Source organism: Cavia porcellus, unplaced genomic scaffold (assembly GCF_034190915.1).
Source record: "Cavia porcellus strain 051 isolate PalLab524CR breed Dunkin Hartley unplaced genomic scaffold, mCavPor4.1 scaffold_4, whole genome shotgun sequence".
Taxonomy (NCBI): Eukaryota; Metazoa; Chordata; class Mammalia; order Rodentia; family Caviidae; genus Cavia; species Cavia porcellus.
Window position 1 is genome coordinate 65,639,203 of NW_026947487.1, and position 22,518 is coordinate 65,661,720.

Consider the following 22,518-nt stretch of genomic DNA (forward strand, 5'->3'; position numbering starts at 1 on the left):
TAAAGCAAAACAATGTCTTAATAATTGTAACAATTGTAATAATTGTAACAATTTCTTCATAATAGATTCCACATAGAATAGAACAAACTAATTTTATTTTTATTCAGTAATTATTTTCATCTATTTGGTAGCTTTATCTAATTTCTTTTGATTACATATTTGAATGAATTATGTTAATTATAATATAAACATTTTTATACTTAGCTAAGCAAAATTTAGTTTATTAAAGCAAATCCAAAAAACATAAGTGCAGTTAGAATCGAATTTTCTTAATTCATATTCTCAGATAATTATTTTGATTGCATAACTTTCTGAATGAACATAGAGTACATCATTTTTCTCATCTATTAAAATTAAAAGTGCAATTGAAGAGCTGAGTTCAAAAATAAATTTATTGTACATACAAATATTTCATTAAACTTATGAAATAAGTTTATTTTCCTTTTTCCATCTTTTCTGCTAAAATTATGTTGTGAATGAAAATTGTGTGAGATATATAGAAGCCTTTATTAATTCAATGGTATTCTATTTTTAGGTGTAAGACCAGTAAGTGTACAGCTGAATTCAATGCTTTGTCCTGCACCCATCTTGAATAAAGCTGGAGAGTAAGTACTTCACTGAAAACAGTTTAAAAACATTTTAGGAGCAAATTATTAGAAAATAATGATAAGCACACTTTTTTAAATGTAAAGATCAAATATTAAACAGTAAGCCTTACTGTAGCTATTCTAGTTAGTACAATTATACTGATTGAAAATGTTAATGCATGTTTTATCTTGCTTCCAAATATTGTTTAGAAAATGCTGTAAAGAACTGGATTAAACTCTGTTGTTAAAACCTACACAGCTATTATTTTGAACTTTAGGGAGTTGAATGTAAACATTCTAAAGTGAAATTTTGAGTAATTTAATAAATTTTAAGATATTATATTTAATAAATATTAAGGAATGATTGGAACATGATTTATTATTGTACACTTTGGACTATGAAATATTTATACGTTTTTAGTAATTTGCATTCTAATTTTGCTCTTTTTTTTTTTTTTTTTTGTCTTTTTCATTTTTTATCGGTACCAGGGATCGAACTCACGACTGCCTGCTTGCAAGGCAGGCGCTTATGCCGCTGAGCTAAACCCCCAGCCCCTGCTCTGTTTTTGTTAAGGGCTATACACATATTTTTTCATGTGGCAGTATACTCTCATGATAGCTGATTCAGCTATTTAATCTGGAAGAAAGTATAATTTTGAAGTGAATAAAACCAAATGAAATAAAATAGGATGGAATCAAGCAAAACAATGAACATGGTACATGACTTCAAAACAAGATAAAAGGAAATCAATAATGACTACCAACTGCCCATACCATCAGGCATAATAAAATCAAACAAAATAGTACAGAATTAAACCAATAAAAACAAAGCAGCGGAAGCAATACAGAACTTTAGAAGAAGATAATAGTTAAGCAGCAATAGCTACCGTAATACCTCTTGTTATCTTCAAAGTAGTGGCCTATATTATCAGACATGATACAATCAAAACAAAATAAAATAAAATCTATCAAAATAATTCAGAGCTTCAAAACAAGATAATAAGAAAATAAATAAAGGTTACCATAGTATATTTTGTTATCTTTGAAATAGTTGTTCTTGCCATTGAATATAATAAAGTCAGATAAACCAAAACAGAATAAAACCAAACCAAACAGAAAAATGAAAACAATATGGGTTTCAAATCACGATAATAGATTTACAAAGGCCACCGCTTTCCCTTTTTAGATGCTTCCTCCTCCTTCACTTTCACAATATGTATTGTGTATTTTGGATCCCACTAACTCCTTTAGCTTTTATAATAGGGAGGCAACACAATATTCACCCATGTGACTCTGAACCATTTTATCCATGAGCATGATCTTAAGTTTTATCCATTTACCTACAAGAGCCTTGAAGTTTTCTTTATAGCTGAGTAGCCTTCCATTACATAAAAATGCCCTGTCTTTTTTATCCACTGTGCAACTGATGAGCAAGCTACTTCCACTTCTTTTGGCTCCTTGTCACATGGAGCATTGTTTTCTCTCTTTTGACTTTTAGTCTATGAATTTCCTTTTGAATTAAATGTTTTTCTTGTATAAAGCATATTGATGGATCCTGTTTGCTAATCCACTCCGCCTGTCTTTCTTTTTATTGGTGAATTGAGGCCGTCTGCACTAATGGTTATGGCCAGTATGCACTGGCTTGTTTCTGCCTTGATGTTTTCCTGCTGTTGGCTGCCTACTTTTCGCTTCCATTCAATTTTCTGCCCTGCTCAGTGATCCCCCTCTGCCGCTGTTCTGGAACCGTGGTCTTTTTTATTTCTCTCTCAAATGTCCTTCAGTATTCTTTGTAGGGTTGGTTTGGTGGTCATGAATTCTTCAGTTGTTCTTTATCATGAAAGTATCTTGTTTCTCCTCTAATTTTGAAAGATAGTTTTACAGAGTACGTCACTTTGGGTTGGAAGTAGTTTTCTTTCAGGACTTGAAATACTTCGCTCCAAGCTCTTCTTGACTTGATGGTTTGTATTGAGAAGTCTGTCGTGATTCTGATGGGTTTCCTTTATAGATGATCTGTTTCTTTTCTCTAAGGCTTTTTTTTTTTTGGTACTGGGGATTGAACTCATGACCTCTCATTTGCCAGGCAGGCATTTCAGCCACTGAGCTAAATCCCTGGCCCCTTCTCTAACATCTTTTAGTATTCTGTTTTGTTGATTTTCTGGGATCTTTATTATATGTCTAGATGTAGATTTATTTTGGTTATGGCTATCTGGAGTTCTGTGTGCCTCATTTATCTGAATGTCACATCATTTTCCCATGCTCAGAAAGTTTTCTGATAATATTTCTGTAAATAGACTTTTAATGTCATTTGTGCTGACCCTTGCTTTTTCATTCACACTTACTATTCTTAAGTTATGTTTCTTTGGGTTGTCTTGCAGTTGTGAAATTGTTACTTCCTGGTTCCTTGTTATTTTTAAGAGAGCTTTCCTTTTGGAATCGCAAGCTGCAAACTTTAAGGTTTGAAACTCTACATTCTCTTTCAAGTGGTTTTGCCAGCTTTCAATGGAGTTTTTAATTTCTTGGATGTCTCTTTGAATCTGTTTCATATATTATAAACTTTTTACATTGCTCATTCAAGGTTTCCCTCTTTTTTCTATGCTCCTCTAATTTTTGTATCTATGTCTTCTTTAGAGGTGTTCAGCAATTATTTTATTAAGCTTTTTATTTCTTCTTTTACTTGAGATAGTATTTCTGTTCTAATTGCTTTTATAGCCTATGAAGTTGTTTCTTTACTTCAGTTGCCATCATTTCATAAACTTCAGGTGTGCAACTCCCAATCTTTGTTGTGTTCACATCTCCTGGACTTACTCTGCTTGGGTTGAAGGCCAGAGACTACCTTTTGTGTCTTTGTCTTGACATCTTCCGGAGAAGTGGATAGTGGGGTCCCATGTCCTTTCCGCTTTGACTATAATTTCTGTGAAGTGAGACTGTTTTGTTCTTTTAGCTAGTGCTGGCTACAGGTATCTGACGGTGGCCACTGGGTGCGCTGGTGCAGGGCTGTGTGCTGCTTTTCCCAGCCTGCACTTGCTCCCCGATGGCTGGTGGAGTGCATGTGTGTGTGCGGGGTGGTGGGGGCAGCCACCACTTCTGGACTGAGCTGGTCACTGACAGGGGGCTCCTACGATGGCGATGGCAGTTGGCGTGTGTGTGAGGATGGGGCCAGCCACTGCCTGCAGATTGAGCTGGCTACCTGAGGAGAATCTCTGCCATGGCCTCTGGAACACATGTGGGGGCAGGGCTCAGCTTGAGAAATTTCTGCTGGTCTGCACCCAGCTAGGAGCTGTTAGAGGAAGCTGGCAGCAGCTTTAGTTTTGGGTTTAGTCAGCCCAACTCCAAAATGATTCCAGCCAATCACTGTCTCTTGTGGGAGGAGTGAGTTCTCTGCAATTACTGCCAGCCAGTGTAGTCCTGCATCTGCTGCTCCCCTCCACAGCTGCATCTCTTTGCAGAAGCCTCTGGGGTTGCCAGCCACCACTATCAATGTAATCTTCAGTCCCCAGATTCCAACAGCTTCTCTCACAGCTCAAGGTGAAGGCGCTGCCAGCTACCACCTTCTTTTTCGTTTTTTTTTTTTTACTCTCTCTGTGGGCATCATTTCTCAGTTTAGATTCTTCCTAGGCCCAGGAGACCCACTTCATTCCTTATGAAGCTATATTCCAGCGTCTGGACTGAGTCTCTCAGAGAGGCTGTTTACTCTGCTGTTTACTGATCCACCATCTTCTTGGAAGCCCCCAGGGCTTTTATTTAAATCACAAATAATTTTATCAATAACTTGTCTTCATTTGTGATTTTTTCCTGTCTTCTCTGTTATCAAAAAAAAAATGATTGCAAATATTTCAGGTTGTCGAGTCTTAAGACTAGTAAATTTCACTTGTTTAGAATAATAAATTTATACAGTTTTGTAGGATGACTTCACACTCATCATTTCTGGAGAGCAGAGAAAAATTAAATATGTGAGGACACAATCCAAAATATGAATCCGTATTTTGAGAAAGAACTTATTTCTTCTGGGGAATCCTAGAGAATTATGTTAATATTCTAAAATTGACTTGAACTTTTGTAAGTGCTTAAATGTTCAAAGTATCTGCTGGGAAATGTTTCTGGCCATGCCAATAAATTGGAGCAGCATCAGCTTTCTATTTTAAGTAGATCAAAAGGGCCTGTGTAATATAACTTACAAAAATTAAGGCTATTATTCATTTTCTGTATCATCTATAATGTAGTTCTAATGAAAGCATGTCCCCGGCAGAATAAGACTGGCACTGGAATTGGAAACAGGTCGATTTTGCGTGGAGCGATCTTGACCTAAGTTTACAGTAATATTCAATGACTTTCTTTTGTTAGCTGTGACAAATTTGTTGGAGTTTGGTCTTGTTTTATTGAGTTTGTAATCGCTTTCCTTATCATTTCCCTAATCTCCACAAGCTTACTTTTCTATTTTAGTCATTGGCATCTCTATCCTTTTTGTCACTGACCTTTAAGTCATAATGTATTTCTCTCTCATATCTATCAAAAAATTTTCTCAGCTCTAATTTCAAAATATATCCATATTTCAATCTCAGCTCACTACTTCTGCCATGTTAGATCAAATTTCTGTCATCGCTTGCCTGGATGACTAGCCTGTCAGCTGATTTTCCTGCTTCTGTCTTTTGCAAGAGTGATCCTGTTAAAGAGATAGGTGTGAGTCACTCTTATGCTTAAAATTCTTGGTATTGAGTTCCTCGTCCCGCTTTGAGCAAAAGACAAACCTTTAGAGTGCTCTGCAAGATTCTACAGGGGCTGACTTCTCACTGCCTCCTAACCTTCCAGACTTCACCACTTACTGGCTCCTTTCTGCTCTGTCATGGTTACACTGGCCTCTTTGTACCTCCTTTGCCACATCAGCTCCCTGTTACTTCAGTGTAGCTCTTCTAGCTGTTCTGTTGGATTTCTCCTCCCTGATTGGCTTAGTCCCTTATCCTCGGCATGTCTGTTCTGAGGTCACCTCAGCTTCCTGTCACCCTGTATGATCAATCTGCTCCCATTTTTGGGTCTATAATTTTCTATTTTCTTTTTTATGTTATTATAATATTCTATTTCTCTTTTTATGTTTTAATTTTCTCCAAAGCACTTATTTGTTTGTTATCTGTCTCTTTTTTGCTGAGATAGATTTTGTTTGTTGGTTCTTCATATCCCTAGCACTTTACTTTGTGTCTGACTAAGCACTTGTTGAATGAATTTTTCTGAAATATTTTGGCTGCCATCAGATTGTCATGTGTAAATGTCATATTGTCTTCCTAGTGTAGGAGGCTGAAAGAGTAAATAGGGTCCAAAATGTACAGTAGATAGTGCAAAATGGGAATAAATTGTTCAAAAGCAAAGAGAAATGGAATGGGATAAGGGAGCAAAGAAGGAAGGGCAAAGGTAATATATATATATATATATATATATAATAGTTAAGATAGTTAAGATACTAGTAATTTCTATCAGTTCTTTGAAAAGAAAGCTTTGTGTCTATATTGTTTGTCTAATTTTTCATGTTTATATCTTGTAATATGAGCAACCACTTTGACAAGAACAATATGCAATGTATTAACCATCTTTACTCTCCTGCTTTCTTGCTTTGAAATTTTGTATCATTTTTTTTTTTTGTCTTTTTCATTTTTTTTATCGGTACCGGGGATCGAACTCACAATCGCCTGCTTGCAAGGCAGGTGCTTATGCCGCTGAGCTAAACCCCTAGCCCCTGTATCATTGTTTTTATTATTTCTTTGTCTTTAAAATTAAAAAATTATTTTGACTTCTTGATAAATATGAAGATCTTAAAAAAGTCATTTAACAATTGAGGTAGGAGAACCTTGTATCAGGTAGGAGAAAAATGAGTGTCTTATTTTGGGAGGACTTACCATTTAAAAGAACAGAAATTTGTAAATGATAGTGAACAGTTAAGGAAGGCAGTTTACTTTCTTCTTCCAAGTACTTAAAAAAAATACAAAATGCCTATTTTGTCCCAGGCTCTGGAATTATTTTCTCTAAAATATGCCTTTGGGCACAGTCTCTTGAACAGAGTACCATAGAGTTGCCTGATACTTTTTTTTAATGATTTATGAATGTGCTAAACACTTGGGAAATATGATTTTTAAAAATTACACTTAGCACAATGAGTATCAAATATGAGATATCATTCATTTAGCTTTAGATTTTAATATTTTGCCTGCAGGCAAACAGAATGCTTTGGGGTAGAGCTACATCTAAAAGATTTACTTTTGTATTATTTTTAAAGTAATCAGGCGTATAATACTACTGAAAGCAAAGCTTTAGAAGATCTTATTTGTTAATGTATTAAGTATTTGGGGACATCATTATTTCTTCTGTTTAGTTATGTGCAAGTTGAACCTTTTCCTTTGCTTTGACATTTCTTCTTCAGATAGTTTTGTAGGTGATGAGCTCTTATGAGATTGGATTAAAATCAACGCAACTGAAACAGTTTAGCCTTGTAAGGTGACTGAAGCTTAATATGTTTGCCTAATTAGCTTTTGGCTAAGAATTCAAACCCATTAAATAGCTAGTTAGTTTATGTTTCAAATAAACACATCTGGCCCAACAATGAATGAAGGTTTTTCCTATGTGTGGGTGACAGATGTGGTGATGGTTCCCCCTGTTCTCTCCCTTAAATAATTAACAACACACTGGTGAAGTGGCCCTGCACACACAGCCTCAAAGCCAGATGCGTGGTCTCAGAGCTGGAGCGATGGCCATGTGCCTTGTCTCATTAGCCTGCTGTATCAGGTCCTTTCTCATCTTTACGTTCCATCCTGAATTGTAATTTTTAAAGGATTATTCTTTTAAAAATTTAGGGCTTGAGGATTTTGATTTTCAGAGAATGTTAATATGAAGATGCTTGCTTGCAGATGTAGACTAAGACTAATACAGCAGCTAAGACAGAGATCTACTTTCAGAAATTGATGTTACAAAATAAACAAACTTAAAGATATCTGGGAAGATACTATCCAGGAATATTATTGCTGAATGTAGCTGGAACAAGATTTTGAAAAACTTTCTTTAACAGTAATCTATGTTCACTGAATTTCCTTATTTGGTATAGATTTTCTAGGCTGAGATGAAGAAATTCTTAATATTGAAACAGAAGGAAGGTGATGGTGGTAGCAGTGATATTGGTCTTTTTGACATTTCATTGAACACATTTTTAAAATGCCACATAACTAAATGAGTTATCTTACTAAGAAAACTTTTGTAGAGTCTATTTTTCCCAGTGTTTCATTGGTATCAGAATGCATTTTCTGCATTCAAATAGGATGACCTCTTTAAAGACTTTTGACCTTCCACTGTTGGGTAGCATCCTCACAATGTAATGTGCAGGTAGCACATGTGCTTATCATGGCTTATTCTCTGACCCTTGTTTTGTGAGACATTAACAATAGCACAGCTGCTCTGTAATAGTTGAGATCTCAAACCTGTAATTTGGCAAGAAGAGCAGAGCAAATTGGGTAAATAGACATAAACACATTGTGAAGAAAGAAAAACAGAATGGAGTGAACCAGAGCCTTATCCTACAGCTTGTTTGAGAGAGATGATTTAAGGAGGCATATGGTATAGTTAAATGTGCTTTCAAAAACATTGGCCAAAATCTTCTGGCAAAAATGAAATAAATATCTAAATCAGAGGAAAGTGATAGTATTAGTTCTCTTAAAAGGCAGTGTGGGAAGACACTTGACAGAGTGTTTTAAGTGGTAGGACATCAGTGCCTATAGAAAATTTCAAACCTTATTTATAAAAGGATCACTGAGATGAACATTGTGGTATGCATAGGGTTAGGGCCTGACTTGATAATAGAATCTTTTTTATTTTCTTCAACATAGTTATTTTTCAATATTAAGTCTGATCTATTTGGGATGGATTCAAATTTTTTGATTCATTGGTTGGTTGAATTCTGCCCATAATACTGCTTTTTCTTTTTTTTAAATCAAGTCTTTGATATACATATATGTGTACATATATAGATATTCCCTAATTACTTGTGTTAACCACAGGTAATACAACCACAACTTTAATCTTCTGTTTTTATAAGGAATAAATTCTGATTTTTAAAAAAAAATCATGGGTACCAGAACATTAATTATGCCTTTATTTTGATTACACACATTAGAGTCTTGGTGAAATGTGCTAAAGATAAGGACTTTCCTTATTTCACTGCCTCAACCCCACAATTACCTTTTCTTCTTCATAATGTGTTTTCTCTTTATACCTATCAATGTGATACATTCAGCTAATCTGTATTTTATCTCTACCCTAGGTTCAATATACAGTTTTAGATCATGTCTTTTAAGGGGAACAATAATTAATTTGACCATATGTATGAGTGGCCACCAAGATGTGGTTAAGTATGGAAATGTTAAATAAAATGCAATTTACAGAACAGTTTCCATTCAGATAGAATACAGTAGCTTTCCTTAAATATTTGAAGATCTCTCATGTGAAAATTTGACTTATTCTTTATTTCTGAAAAGGAGATAGAAAGTAAAGCAGACAAAAGGGAAGTATATTTTAGCTCAATATATAGAAGATCTTTCCAAACATTAGAATTATTTAGTGAGTGTTTTTGTAACTAAACATATTTAAAGAGGAGCAGCATTATGATGATGGAGGGGATATTCCTTAAATGAGTACTTAAATCCTCCTACATAGCTAATTGTAAATTTTGTATGATTAAACTTTTATTACTACAGCATTTGATATTTTTGAATGGCACTTATTAAAATTAGGTGACTGTTTCCCAGTGTATATTTTTAGTATTTTATTAAAATTCACAAAGCAATTAAAATGAATTATTTCCAGTGCAACACTAAAAACATTTAGAATAGAACTTGATGTGTGATAGTGCCTCTCTGAATATAGATTCTGAGGTGTACCACTAATTCACAGTGGCTAATTTTGCATACTAAGGGATGATAAAATGGAGATTTAATATTATCAATACCTCCCATTTGAAATTTCTTATTGACTCTTCTTAGCATAAGATCATCTATTCCCTGTTGAATCATCCCAGGATTATACTTGCTCACAGAGCCATAAACTTCTGAGTCTCCCTCTGAATTGCAATGTTTTCCTAGCCCTGCCTATCATTATGTACAGCAATAAATAGTGGCTGTTTGAGTGTGTGAAGAGGAGGACTCATCAGGAGATACTGATTTCCCAGCCACCCATGTATTACTAAACTTGTCTCTGTTTATTATTTTTTTCCCATACCCTTAATACAGATAATCAGGACTGTTTTCTGGGTCCTCAATAGATTCCTTTCTCTAGTATTTTGGAATCTTCCCAAGTGAAATTTTTGTTGTACTTACATAATATATTGAAATAACTTAAAAATAACTTATTTAATTCAAGAATCCTTGAACTACTTTAAAGAAAGTATCCTTACATGAGACATTAATTTATATATATCGTATATATTCATAACTAGATGTGGAATCTTAATTAAAAATATGAAACCTTCCTTTTCAACGTAAAATCTTTATTATGCACAAAGCTAACTTTTGAAAAACTATGCAGAAGATAAATTAGTAGCACTTGGTTTCAAAATATCTTAAGTCACCATAATTTTAATAACTTTTTGAGGAGTTGCCAGTTTAATTTTCAGCATGTGCAAGTTGGAGGTAAATTATTTATTGCTTTTAGCAAATGTCTTTCATAATTTTATATAATTTTTTCATCCTTCTTAATGAATGATAAAACGGAAGTCTTTTATTGGATAAGCATAAAGTCAGAAACAAATGAATATTTTGCAGATAGGTCACTGTGGATTGAAATGTCAGCCATTTTTTATAGGGTATGAAATTTCTCAAATCAGAGTAATTGACATATGGCACTGAGAAAATTTCCTGTTTTGGAATAACTATTTAAGTATTAAAGTGATTATTAAGACTCATTGGATTTTATTTGCTCAGTTGCATATCACAATACTATTTAATAACTTATCTCATAAATCAATTTAGTACACTTGAATTTAGGTTTATCACTATTGACTGGGTAACATTTGACATGAAAGAATACCTCAAGCAGTGTTTTCATTAGGGTAAGTTGCTAAGTGTTTTTTAATCCTATCATTTGTGAAATATATTATAAGGATTGAGCAAGGATTAGATTAAGGTGTTTGTAAGAAAAATCGAAGAATATGTAGCCTACTTATAGAAAAGGTAGTTGAAAGAACTGTCAGTTCTTAGCCTTATCTTCCTTTACCTCCTGTGTCCTCTGTACTGTGGGCCACTCCTGCTGTCTCGGGAGGTCCTCTCTGTCTTTCATGAGGTCATATTCCCACCTTAGTTATTTGTTCTCAGACTGCACTGCAGGCTTTCTCCTCTTACAGTCTCTAAACTGTTCATTTTTGTTATGGTTGGATTCTTTACTCACAAATCATCTTCTCATGGATTTCGTTTCCTTGCTGCTGAGCTCCAAGGCTTTAGGCAATGTTTTCTTTACTTTTAAGTCCATTACCCAGATACTCACTAACAAAACCTGTGAGACTTGCTATAGATACCTTAAACTTGTAGGTTACTATGTAAACTCATCTTCTACTCGGATTTGCTTCCTTCTGCAATCCCACTTGTAAAACAGAAGCTTCAAATCCGTCTTTTTTTCTTCTTCCTCACCTCCTACGTCCAATAAATGCCCATGGCCTTTTCCTTTTGGTTCTTACTACTCCTCAGTTTCCACTTTTCCACTACCTTCATTGTCAGTATTTTAGTTCAACTCTACTTTGGTTCTTCTTTGAAATACATCAAGACTGTCTTAACTGGTCTTCCTACTCTAAAAATTTATTCTTTATGTAAATCCATGCCTTAAAATGTATCATCCTCAACAACAGTGATATTTGTTAAAAAAAAAAAACCCAAGCCATTCTGACCATTTTTATACCAAGCTGAAAGCTCTTAAGACTGATTCTCTATCCGAGGACATCCGGAGATATCCTGGATACTTCGGGATCCTCCTTCCCCTCTTCTTTCCATTCGAATGCCATTTTTACTCTTTCACTGTTACTGACGTTCTGCATGGCTTTCAGTTTCATGGCTGTGTGTCTCCTGCCTTCCAGCCTGTCAGGTGCCCATCTATTTGGATCTCTTTAGAATCTCATTTTCTAACTCCTGATTATTCTTTAGAAGGCGACTTCCTGTGGCAGATCTTTGCTGAGACACTTGTTCCACAACTGAGTTGGTTGTGTCTCCATCATGGTCTTCTCATACCCCTGTGCTTATATTGATCTTACTTAATACCGTGCTTTTATCATAGTTTATATGTCTTTCCCTCAGTTACACTATTTTTTATTATTTGTTATGGAAGCCCTGTTCGCAAATAGTCTAATGTAGCTGTGCTGTTTTTACAATAGTTTTTATTGCTGTTGTAGGCAACTAAGAAATATTATTAATTAACTAGTACTAGAATGAGTGATTGAATTTACTAGCATTCATAAGTCAATTTGGAATGTGGTTTTAGGCTTGTGATTTTAGCACACAGCTTAACATAGCTGTAATTGTTGATTTAATCAAGATTATATTTTATAACAGGAAGGAAATGGCAACAAGACATTTATTTGCAAGAATGTACATGACATATAGTGAGCATTTGCAACAGTTTAGTCTTCTTTTGTTTTTAGTCTTCTGTATTTTTATGTCAGTAAGTAGAAGAGAAATAGTTTAAACAAAAAGTAGCTTATATATATTTAATTGTCATATATTTCTGTATACTAATTATCTTTTTGAAAGCTTGGATCAAAAAGATTTCTAAAAGATACCTATTGATCTGAATGATCCATTAGACAGATAGTCAAGTGTGAAAACAATTTATAGTGTGCGCTGAGCTCCAGGCCCTCTACTGGATGTGTTAGATACATTATTTATCTCAGAACTGCTGAGATCTCTTTCTATCTCTGAGAAATGGAAAACTGAGAGTGAAGTGATGCAGAACCAAACCCAGTACTCCAGATTTCCTAACACATGGGCTGAATCTATCCCCTTTTAGAATTTTATTTGATACTTGGGGAAAGTAAAGATAAATCCTGTCCTTACCTTCCCGTTTACATCTGGAATTAAGTAAATGAAATATTTCTTTACAACATTGTTGCTTATAGTTTAAAATTACATTTTCAAAATGAAAACTATATTTTAACTATGATTTTTTGGGGGGTCAGGGACAAAAATTATTCTTTTTCTCTTCCTTTTGAAGATATTGTAATGTCCTGGGACTGTCTACAACAGACTCAGACAAATACCTTTCTCTTTTTTTCCTCTTCACTTTCTGCCTTTTACTTTTGCTTTTTGTTTTATCTTTAAGTGGTGTATTATTTCCAGTTTTATACTCCTAAACAGTTACCTTGTATTTGTATTAATCTCTAAAGTTAGGGAAAATAAGCTAAATAGGTTCTAAGAATTTTTTCCACCTTTTAAATTTTGTCTACCTGAAACCTCAGCATTTCCCTGGATTAAGGGATTTTTGAATGTCTCTTTTTATGCTAATGTTTTTTAAAAGACTGATTTGAAAACTGGAATTTGCCTCAGGCTAGTGGGGAAGAACTACAACTAAGGCAGAAAGAACTTGAAGTAAGTGATCAAAAGCTATGACTCTTACTTTTTAGGTATTTTTTTGCCCCACTTTTGAATTATAAAAGGAAATAAAAATCACCTGCAATGATACATTTTCTACTTATTTTTAGTTATTTTTTTAATCTTTCTTTCAGAACTCTTGATGTTTCTGTGAGTTTTAATGGAGGAAAATCGGCCATATCAAGCTCATTAATAATTACAGCCACAGAATGTGTAAGTAAAATGACAGTTATGTTTCAAAGATACTTTTTTTGATCTACACATAATCTGTATAACCTGAACATTGAAATATGCTATTGTAATATAGTATAAATAGTAATACTGGAACCTATTATAATGCAGGTCATTTCAGAGATTTTGTTTCATTTTTTTTTTTTTACTTAACTTCTATTATTTGTTTGTGATATTATAGAATTCACAAGTCATTATTTAACATCAAGATAAGAAAATGAAAATTTAAACATTTATTAAAACATTATATATTAAAATAATGATGTTTTTCTGCCATGAAGATTAGAATTTAGTGTCTATGATATTGATACTTGGGAAAATGTAACTCTTAACTTGCTTCATGAGAAATATGCTGAGCTCATGTCCCCTGAAATCAAAAAATGAATTTCAAAGGACGATGGAGGTTAAGAGTAGGGAATGTTTAATTGGAAACAGGAATAGCTCCTGAGAAATAGGAGGGGTCCTGGAAGTGGGTTATCACTGAGGCTTTTGTCGGGTAATTTATTCAGCAAAATCACAATCCACGTGGGTGAAATTACAATTAACCTATAGGAATACAAGTGTACCAATTTAGCTAATATTAGTCCAGTAGGGAAGCAAGGTTACTTAAAAAGAACAAAGGCATTTTGGGGAAGGAATGAGTTTGGATGCTCTGGTCACCTACCTGAGTGACTGATGTCTAGCTGGCTTTACTGGACCAAATAATATCAATTATAGTATGATTCCAAGTTACTGCCTATCTCTTAGGAAGACATGTAACCCTGTCTTTGCATCTTTATCTTGAGGCATGGTCATCTTCAAGTGCACCTCCAGCGACAATTCTGTTAGATTTATTTTCTCTGCTGACTTCCTTGACAGGCTAGTCCCTGCTTGAATGTATATTGATTTCTATCTAACTTAGATGCCTATAGTAATATTTATCATATATGAAATCATTAGCCCTTTCTTAATGGGTCACTTCATTATTTTGTACATCTTAAAAACTGGTGCAGTCTCATAGGAGTGAGCAATTTGATTTGGATTGGTAGTATCTTAGCTTTAATTTAAATTTTAGTTGTAGTTGATGACTGCATTGATTAAAATGCAGTATGCTGAAATGTAAACTTTATTCATGAGACAGTTTTTTCCTTGCAGTTGATTTGGTGAATTCGTGGAAAGTTTTGGTATTATAGCATGGAACATACAAATAGGAAGCATTATTCTGGACTGACCGCATGGCTGTTATTTTCAAGAGTATTTTTTTCTTTGTAAAATGTATATAAATCAAAGAAGAAAAGTAAGGAGACATGAAGAGAGAGAGAGAGAGAGAGAGAGAGAGAGAGAGAGAGAGAGAGAGCAGTTACAAATTGAATTTAGGGGAAGTCCACGCTTGTGTTTGCCCTGCCTTTGAGCCAGATTGGAATGGGAAAGTCCCTGCTCTTTTGGTCACAGCTGGAAGCCCTGTGGCTAATGACTGTTGTGGTAAGATCTGTTGAGAGCATAAGGCTTCTAGGGAATCTACAGTTTTCTCATTGCCTTCATTTTGATTTTGTCCTTGTCCCTGTCCTTGTAAGAGTGCTTTGTTTCTTTACTAGGCCACCCTAGTTACCATTACTGATTTTGGAAACAGCCACTGCCCTTTACTCATTGTCTTTGACTCAGATGCAATAAATAAATACTAGGTTCTGGGTACCTCTTGGGCTTTTGTTCCCTGAGAACAACTGGTCACTGCAGATCCCTGCCTGAACTCCCTATTTTGTCTCTTGCTCTTTCTTCCCCTGTGCACTCTAACACCTTGTAAGAGACTGGGCACTGGCTGCAGGGGTCCCTGATAACCAACACTGTAGAAAGGGTCACTAATAGGAAGGGAAGAAAGATGGGAGAATTTAGGGCAATTAGAGTTTTAAAGTAGGAGGAATATGAAGGGTGAAAGACAAATTGCACTGGATAAAATGAGACAGGCAAAAGAGAACTTACTCAGAACTACTGTAAAAGGGAAGAGAAATTTAATGGTAATCTACTAAAGCTAAGATGTGAAGAAGTTTGACGATCTTGAATAGTGGAGATTGGGGGCCACCCATGTCTGCTAGTTAATTTTGCTGGAAGGAAAAGTGAGCCTACTCCACTTTTCTAGCAGGGTGCAGTGCTGAAACTTGAGAGCCATTTGCCCGCGGCTGTTGGCTCCTGCTTTCCTGCAGCCAGAGTCAGAGGATCTGTCTTCCTCAATGGTTGCTTTCAGGGGAATGGCTCCCAGCTATTGAGAAGGGTTCCTCCAGCATCCATAAAATGGGCAAGAACCTTGCAAGGATAGGGAATGATTTCAAAAGGCTGACAGATATTTTGAAATTACAAGTTTTCCAGAGTAATCCTTTAGGAAAAGGGAAATGTGTAAACTAGAGACGCAAGAAAACTAGTGCGATGACAGTTTTAAGCTGAATTCAGTGGATTAGAAACCTAAGTTATAGCATCAGCAGAATCAGTGAAGAGATGAGAGAGTGAGGAGCAGCTCAAAATATGGGAAAACCAGAACACTTAGCCAGACAGGGAAGGGAAAGGAAGATGCCATTCTAACATGAAGAGAGGGCCCGAGAGCCTGGGAGCTATCCAATCCTCAGACAAGGACTGACAGGGGCCCCAACAGTCACTGGGGACCTTCTTGCCTTAGCCTAGCTGGTGGTTTGAAGCCTTCTTTTTCACATGCCTTTCATTATTACAGTAGTATTTCAGGGTAATAAATATTATAACTCATATCATATTTATAGTAATCATAGGAAGATCATAGGAAATCATAGTTTTCTCATTAGAGCTAACTGTATTTTGAATTCACTATCTAATACTTCCAGCATGTGGTAATATTACCTGATATGAGCTGATGAAATGCCAGGCTGATTTGTTCTTTATGTCTCTGTTCAACATAGAAAAGGATACATTGTAATATTATGCTAAATACTAGAACATTGTATTTAAATGATAGTTCATCTTTTTTTAGTTTTTTTTTTTATTTTAAAGAGAACAAAACAATAAAAACAATGATACAGAATTTCAAAGCAAGATAAAGGAGATTAACAGTGATAAATACATTGCATATCATTATCTTTAAAGTAGTTGCTCAGATTATAAGATTCAGGCATGAAAAATTGACAATCTAAGTATAAAACATTCTTTTCAATGAACTGATAGAAATTAGTACTATAATTATCTTAGATATCTTGTGTATATATGTGTATTTTTTTCTTTTCCTTTCATTCTTTTTTCCTTTCTCCCACACCCTGTTGTTCTTTCTTTTTGAGCAGTTTCCTCTCCATTCACAATATCTGTTGTACATTTTGGATCTTACTTACTTTTTTAGTTTCTTACACTAGGGAGACAATATGATGTTTACACATTCAGATTTATTTCACTCAGTATGATCTCAAATTGCATCCATTTCCCTTTAAAAGGCTCAAGTGCATCCTTTATAGATGAATAGTATTTCATTGTATAAAACTACCACATCTTTTTTATCCAATCCTCAGTTGATGGGCATTCGGATTGTTTTTAAGATTTACCTACTTCAAATTGTGCTGTTGTGAACACAGGTGTGTTGCTGTGGTATGAAGTTTTTAATTATTTTAGGAAAATACCCAGAAGGGGAATAGCTGGGTTAAGTAATCCTAGTTTTTTGAGAAATCTCTACACTAATTTCCACAATGGTTGTGCCAGTCTGCACACTCCCACCAACAGCAGAGGAGAGTTCCTCTTTCCTGACAATAATTTGTCTTTGAGGAATGTTCAGATATGGTGATCAGGCGAAATGCTGTTAGTGATGTTGCCCATCACAGTTCTTCCACACAAAAGAAAATAGCATTATTCATGGAATTAATTCATCCTCATGAAAACCTTCCAGGTGAAGAAGCCCTTGTTCTCTGAGAACATCCATAGTGCAGTTCTGCTAAAGCACACAGAGCAATGAGCTACAGTTTCCTGTTCATTAGCAGGCCTTGCTCATTTACCTGGAAACTTCCATGGCAGTGGCATACCAGGCATCACTCCTTATCATCTGTGAGCACCCACAGCACTCACTTCAAGCTGATTTTCTAAGAGTGAGTGAGAGTTGCTGTGTGTCTAGTTTAAAAGGAAGGAAACTACAGTTTAGATGTAAGAGGTTAGAACTGGAGGAGAGGTGGAATTTAAGCAGTCCTTTCCTTCATCTCTTCTCAGATCTCTTCGGTGTATTTCTGAGTTTAATGATACAGTGAAACATTGTCTTTCCCCCACTGGAACCATGGGTCATCTGATTCCTCTGGAATCATCATACCGTGAATGTGTCCTCTGAACAAGTATCAAGTGCTAGGCACTGTGCAAAATAATTTTATACAAGTGCCGAGCACTTTCTGACTTCTTTTACCTTATAAGGCCGGAAAAGGATGTTACTGACATGTGAATTTTATGGATGAGAAAACCGAGGAGTAGAGAGCAGAGAGAAACACCTCTCTTCTTCAGTGCACATTAATGCCAAGCATGTTGGAAGGCACTGCCTCTTTAGCTGTTGCCCAGACCCTCAAAGGTGTAAGTGTTGATAAGCAGAAAATCTGTGGATTTCAGTCCATACTGTTCCTGTGAGAGGGATAAGTTGGAGCCTGGAGGCTCAGTAAGCTTAAAATTGCTTGCTCGGCTTCACAGCCTATTAAATGCTAGAACTAAGAATAAATTCTTGTTCTGTCTGTTTGTATACTAGAACAAACACTTGCACAATCTACCATTTTCAGCCAGATCCTAAACTAATTTATCTAGGATGGAGGTCAGCAAACTTTTCTTTAAAAAAGCCAGGTAGTAAATACTTTAGGCTTGGGGACTGTGCGGTCTCTGTGACAGCCACTCAAAACTGCCTTCTGGTTCAAAACCAGCATGGATGTTACGTAAACAAAGAGCAATGGCTGTGTACAGAAAGGCTACGGACATTGACATTTGACCTTCATGGAAGAGATTCTTCTTTTACAGGTTTTCAGCTATGTAATAAATGAAGAAATAATTTTTATCTTGTAAGGGAATCTTACAAAATAGCTGAGCTTGATTTAGCCCTGGGCCACAGTTTACCAAACTCCTGACATAAAACGTTTTTAAAAATTCCAGTAAATGAAATCATCAGCTTTTTCATGACTCTTTCTTTCCCTAACTCTTGTAGAGACCAGTTTCCTCCTTTTTGTGTCTGCTTTATTCTGATGTGGTTACTGTGATTATTTTCTAGATAGATTACAACATGTTATTCATGTATTGTGAAACTTTTGAATGATTTTTCTTTTCATGTGTTTTGCAAAATAGAGCAGTGACCCTGACTTGTTTTTATACTTCTGTGATTCTCATAGGTAGAATTTCAATTATATTTGGCAGAGTAAAATGCCTGATTACTTATTGCAATTTGTTTCTAATGAAGAAAAGGAAGTTAGATGCAGACAGAAGTCAACAACTTCATTATGTTTGAGTGAATAGAAAATTCCTTCTATCCTAACACCAAGATTGACGTTCTGCTGTATCTCCAGATAATCCTTAGATGAAATTGGGTTTCTTGGTCTTCACTAATGTCTGAATTCTAAGTTTCTGACTGGACTTGTCATTAAACTTCATACCCAAGTCTTTGTACACATCTGAAAATGCTACTTGTTCAGAACTATTTTTAGGAAGAGCTGATGTAACGAATGGTCAGCTGGAAGGTCATTTAACAAAAGACCATTAATTTGACAAATGGTCAGTTCTCTCTGTAGTGAACTACTGGTGTTCAGAGATCCGTGCTTGCCATTTTATTTTCTTCAGCCTCTTCGGGAGACCCTCAGTTCCCTCAAACTCTGCCCTGTCACAGTGGTCTTTCCGTTCCTCTTACAAGAGTCACGCATTCTGATGACACTCTTTCTCAGCCCTTTTTATATACTTCAAGGAAGTCCTCTCTAAACTCTAGACTAGACTAGTTCCTACCTTTACGTGCTTCTGGTGAATACTCCTTACACACACCTCTCACTTGTAATTATTTACCATTTAGCTCACTGACTAGTGGACTTAGGGAAATTTTCTCTAACATTGTAACTCAGACACTTATTTAATGGTCAGGTATATAGTGGGGGCTCATTGCATATTTCTTGGGTGAGTGAAGAAAATATATTTTAACTTCTGGTCATATATATATATATATTTGTTCCATTTAGTTCAAGAAAAATGACATTCATAAGTTGAATGTTTATTAGGATTATTTTTGACCTGAGATCTCTTTAAAGAGAGATGCACTTTGATAACAATGAGAAGCTTCTGGTCTCTACCCATGACATAGATACAGGTGTAGTTTTACTCAGTTTGATACTTTTATTCATCTTGCTCTTAGTTTGGGGTATGGACCAGGGTGTGTGTTCAGAAGCCACTGAAGTTTATGAGTTTCACCTTTCCTTAATTAGTTTACGAAGTTATGCAAACAATGAAATTATTTCCCTTTTATGATGCATATGCTCTATGTTCTGATATCAGGCTCTAGAATTCAAAACAAAGGAAAGGGGAAGCCTGGATCTGTATCCAGGTAACTAAGCTAATGTCTGGAGTCCATGAAGCCTGGGCTATATCTCATAATAGCAAGATCAGATAGTAGCAAATTATGTACTTCCTCTTACTTTATTTTCTACTATCTTGGCTTAAATACATTAAAGTTAGGTATGTGGGTTTTCAAAATTGTGCCTAGTTTATTTTAAATTTTTAAAGAAAGTCTTCAGAAGCAGGAGCAATGATAATACTGCCATAATAATTGTATATCTGCATCTGGTAGAGCAGTGTTTTGTCAGTCTCACTGATGGAGACATTTTATTTTCAGGGAAGATCAAGAATTTTCAATATCTATCATGGTTGACTCATCTACTTTACATTCTAATTATTGGCATTTTTCTGAATTTTCTGTTCATGCGATAGAAAAAAGCAAACCAACCACAACTTAAATTTAAAGTTTAGCAGATTTGCGGCTTCTGGTTGCACATCCTTATTTCTGAATATAGGGTGTGAATCTAAGAGAAGGTGAAACCAGGTGTTCATAGAACTCTTATAGTTGACTAACACAGCCAGAGAGTAAAATATGGACTTAAATCCTCAGGTGGGGGAAGAGTCAGGTGGGGATGTTTTATTCATTTTGTACTGGACATTTATAGATAGGGGAGTATCTATGTCAGACCTTGGATTTGAAGGTGAGATTAAGAATTTATAGATTTGATGTAATTTCTCCAGTAGCATAGTTTTCCATATATATATATATATCTATTACATTCTTCTCCTGGTATATTTATTTACCTAGATTTTATAACTTAATGAAAGTAAAGATGTAGAAATAACTTGACTTATTCATGAATATTTAGAATTCTGTGCAAAAGAATGCACTTTGGGTATTAGTTGCTCTGAATTGTTTTCTTTGACTTTAAAAACAAAGCACTTACTGTATATATTTGTCTGAAAATTTCTGTATTTTTCATCTTCTTGTTTTCTTTTCCTTTCTTAAATTCTTTCCCACAAACAAGCAAACAAACAAACAACCAAAAAACCCTGAGCCAAAACAAGGTATACAGCGTTCCTGGGAATCCCAGAGTTTAGGAATCCCAGGAATCTCGGAGGATTTAGGACATATGGTTCCTTGGAAGCACTAAAGGTCCTACTGATCAAGTAAAGACATTTACAATCTATTTTACGTCTGTGTCATTTGGATTCTTATTTATTTGGAATTCATTAGTAAACAGTATTTATATACCAGACATTGATATACAGTAGCAAACTAGTTGGTCTTAGCCTCTGATTTCCTAGCACTGATAATGAATCATGAAAGAAAAGAAAAAAGAAGAATAGTCATGAAATTCATAATTACTGTCATTGCATTGTGAAAAGTGCTAAACATTAAAATATGGATAATATAAAATATGAGTTGAATATTTAAGAGGGACAGTTTTAGCCAGAGAGTTCCATAAGGAGGTGACATGACCCCAGTCTCCTGGGTTAGTAATAGGGATTGTTAAAATGAAGGTCAGAGTTCAGGGTGTAGAGCAGGTGCCTCCTGCTGGTGGGGCTGGACAGTCAACAAGTGAAGGGTATCTGTGTGATTCTTCTGTGGGCGGTACCTGAGCTGCAGTCAGAGATCATCTGTTACATGAATCCATGAGACTGCATTTTCATTGACATGTATATACTATCTCCAGCAAGAGCCTTTGAAGATGATTTGTTACCTACTTGGTGTTTTTTTTTAAATGTATTCATTTTGTCTGATTATTTAAGATTAAAAAGTGAGTGGCATTCCATCATCCTAGTCCTGGAAAATTCTCTCCCGGGGCAATCTTGCTTATGCCAGGTAGTTTCTACCTACGCTCAAAAGATAGAAAGCATTTGTCTAGCCCTAAATAGTGATTTCTTTTTCCCTACAATCCATTAAAATATATTTAAAGTAGTATGCAAAATACTGAAAGATTTTGTCTTTATTACTATCTGTCTCAACGTAAACTAACGTTATTGAATGAAATCTAAAGAACTTTATAGAATTTAAAAGAATATAGCTGAATGGTCTGATACCATTCTGCTCTGTGAATTGTTTTCTAATGGTTTCTGTAAAGTGTACATGTGGGATCTGACCTAAGATTTGCTGACTGCTTTGTTTTTCTCTTTGCCTCCTGTAGTCCAATGGGATTGCAGCCCTCATCGCTATTTTGGTCTTACTGCTACTTGTGGGCATCGGTTTGATGTGGTGGTTTTGGCCTCTTTGCTGCAAAGTGGTAAGAAAGAATTGCAACTCTGCTCCTTTTTTATTTATTTACTTTTTAAAGCCTGACATATGAATGAGTGCCACATTGTTTAACCCCTTCAAGGTTCCAATTAGCAAACTGAATTTTAAACATTTCATCTAATCAATTCTAGAAAACACACATGACCATGTCTGTTATAAAACTTTATCTCAAAAGCTCCTCAAAGTCAGGTTCGTGGAATGCAATGTTGAGAAGTGAAAGGGAAAGAGTGGGGACAAATGGTGTTCCATTTAAGACCAAGAAAAATTCACATAAACTAACTTTTTTTTTCTGTTGGATTCACTGAGAGCAGTTGGTAATCTCTCAGTTTTTAAAAAGAGCTTATTGACTCTTTTATCTCTTCTT

The 22,518-nt window shown here is 35.2% G+C and overlaps 1 protein-coding gene across 1 annotated transcript in view; it reads left to right on the forward strand.

The window, feature by feature from the left end:
- The window catches only part of Antxr2 (ANTXR cell adhesion molecule 2), a 141,006-nt gene that overhangs the window by 46,286 nt on the left and 72,202 nt on the right, over positions 1-22,518 (forward strand). Inside the window, exons 10-12 of the mRNA XM_013141482.2 lie at positions 536-605; positions 13,315-13,393; positions 22,048-22,143. Of these exons, the coding sequence (XP_012996936.2) occupies positions 536-605; positions 13,315-13,393; positions 22,048-22,143 (245 nt within the window). The remainder of the gene's footprint in view (positions 1-535; positions 606-13,314; positions 13,394-22,047; positions 22,144-22,518) is intronic.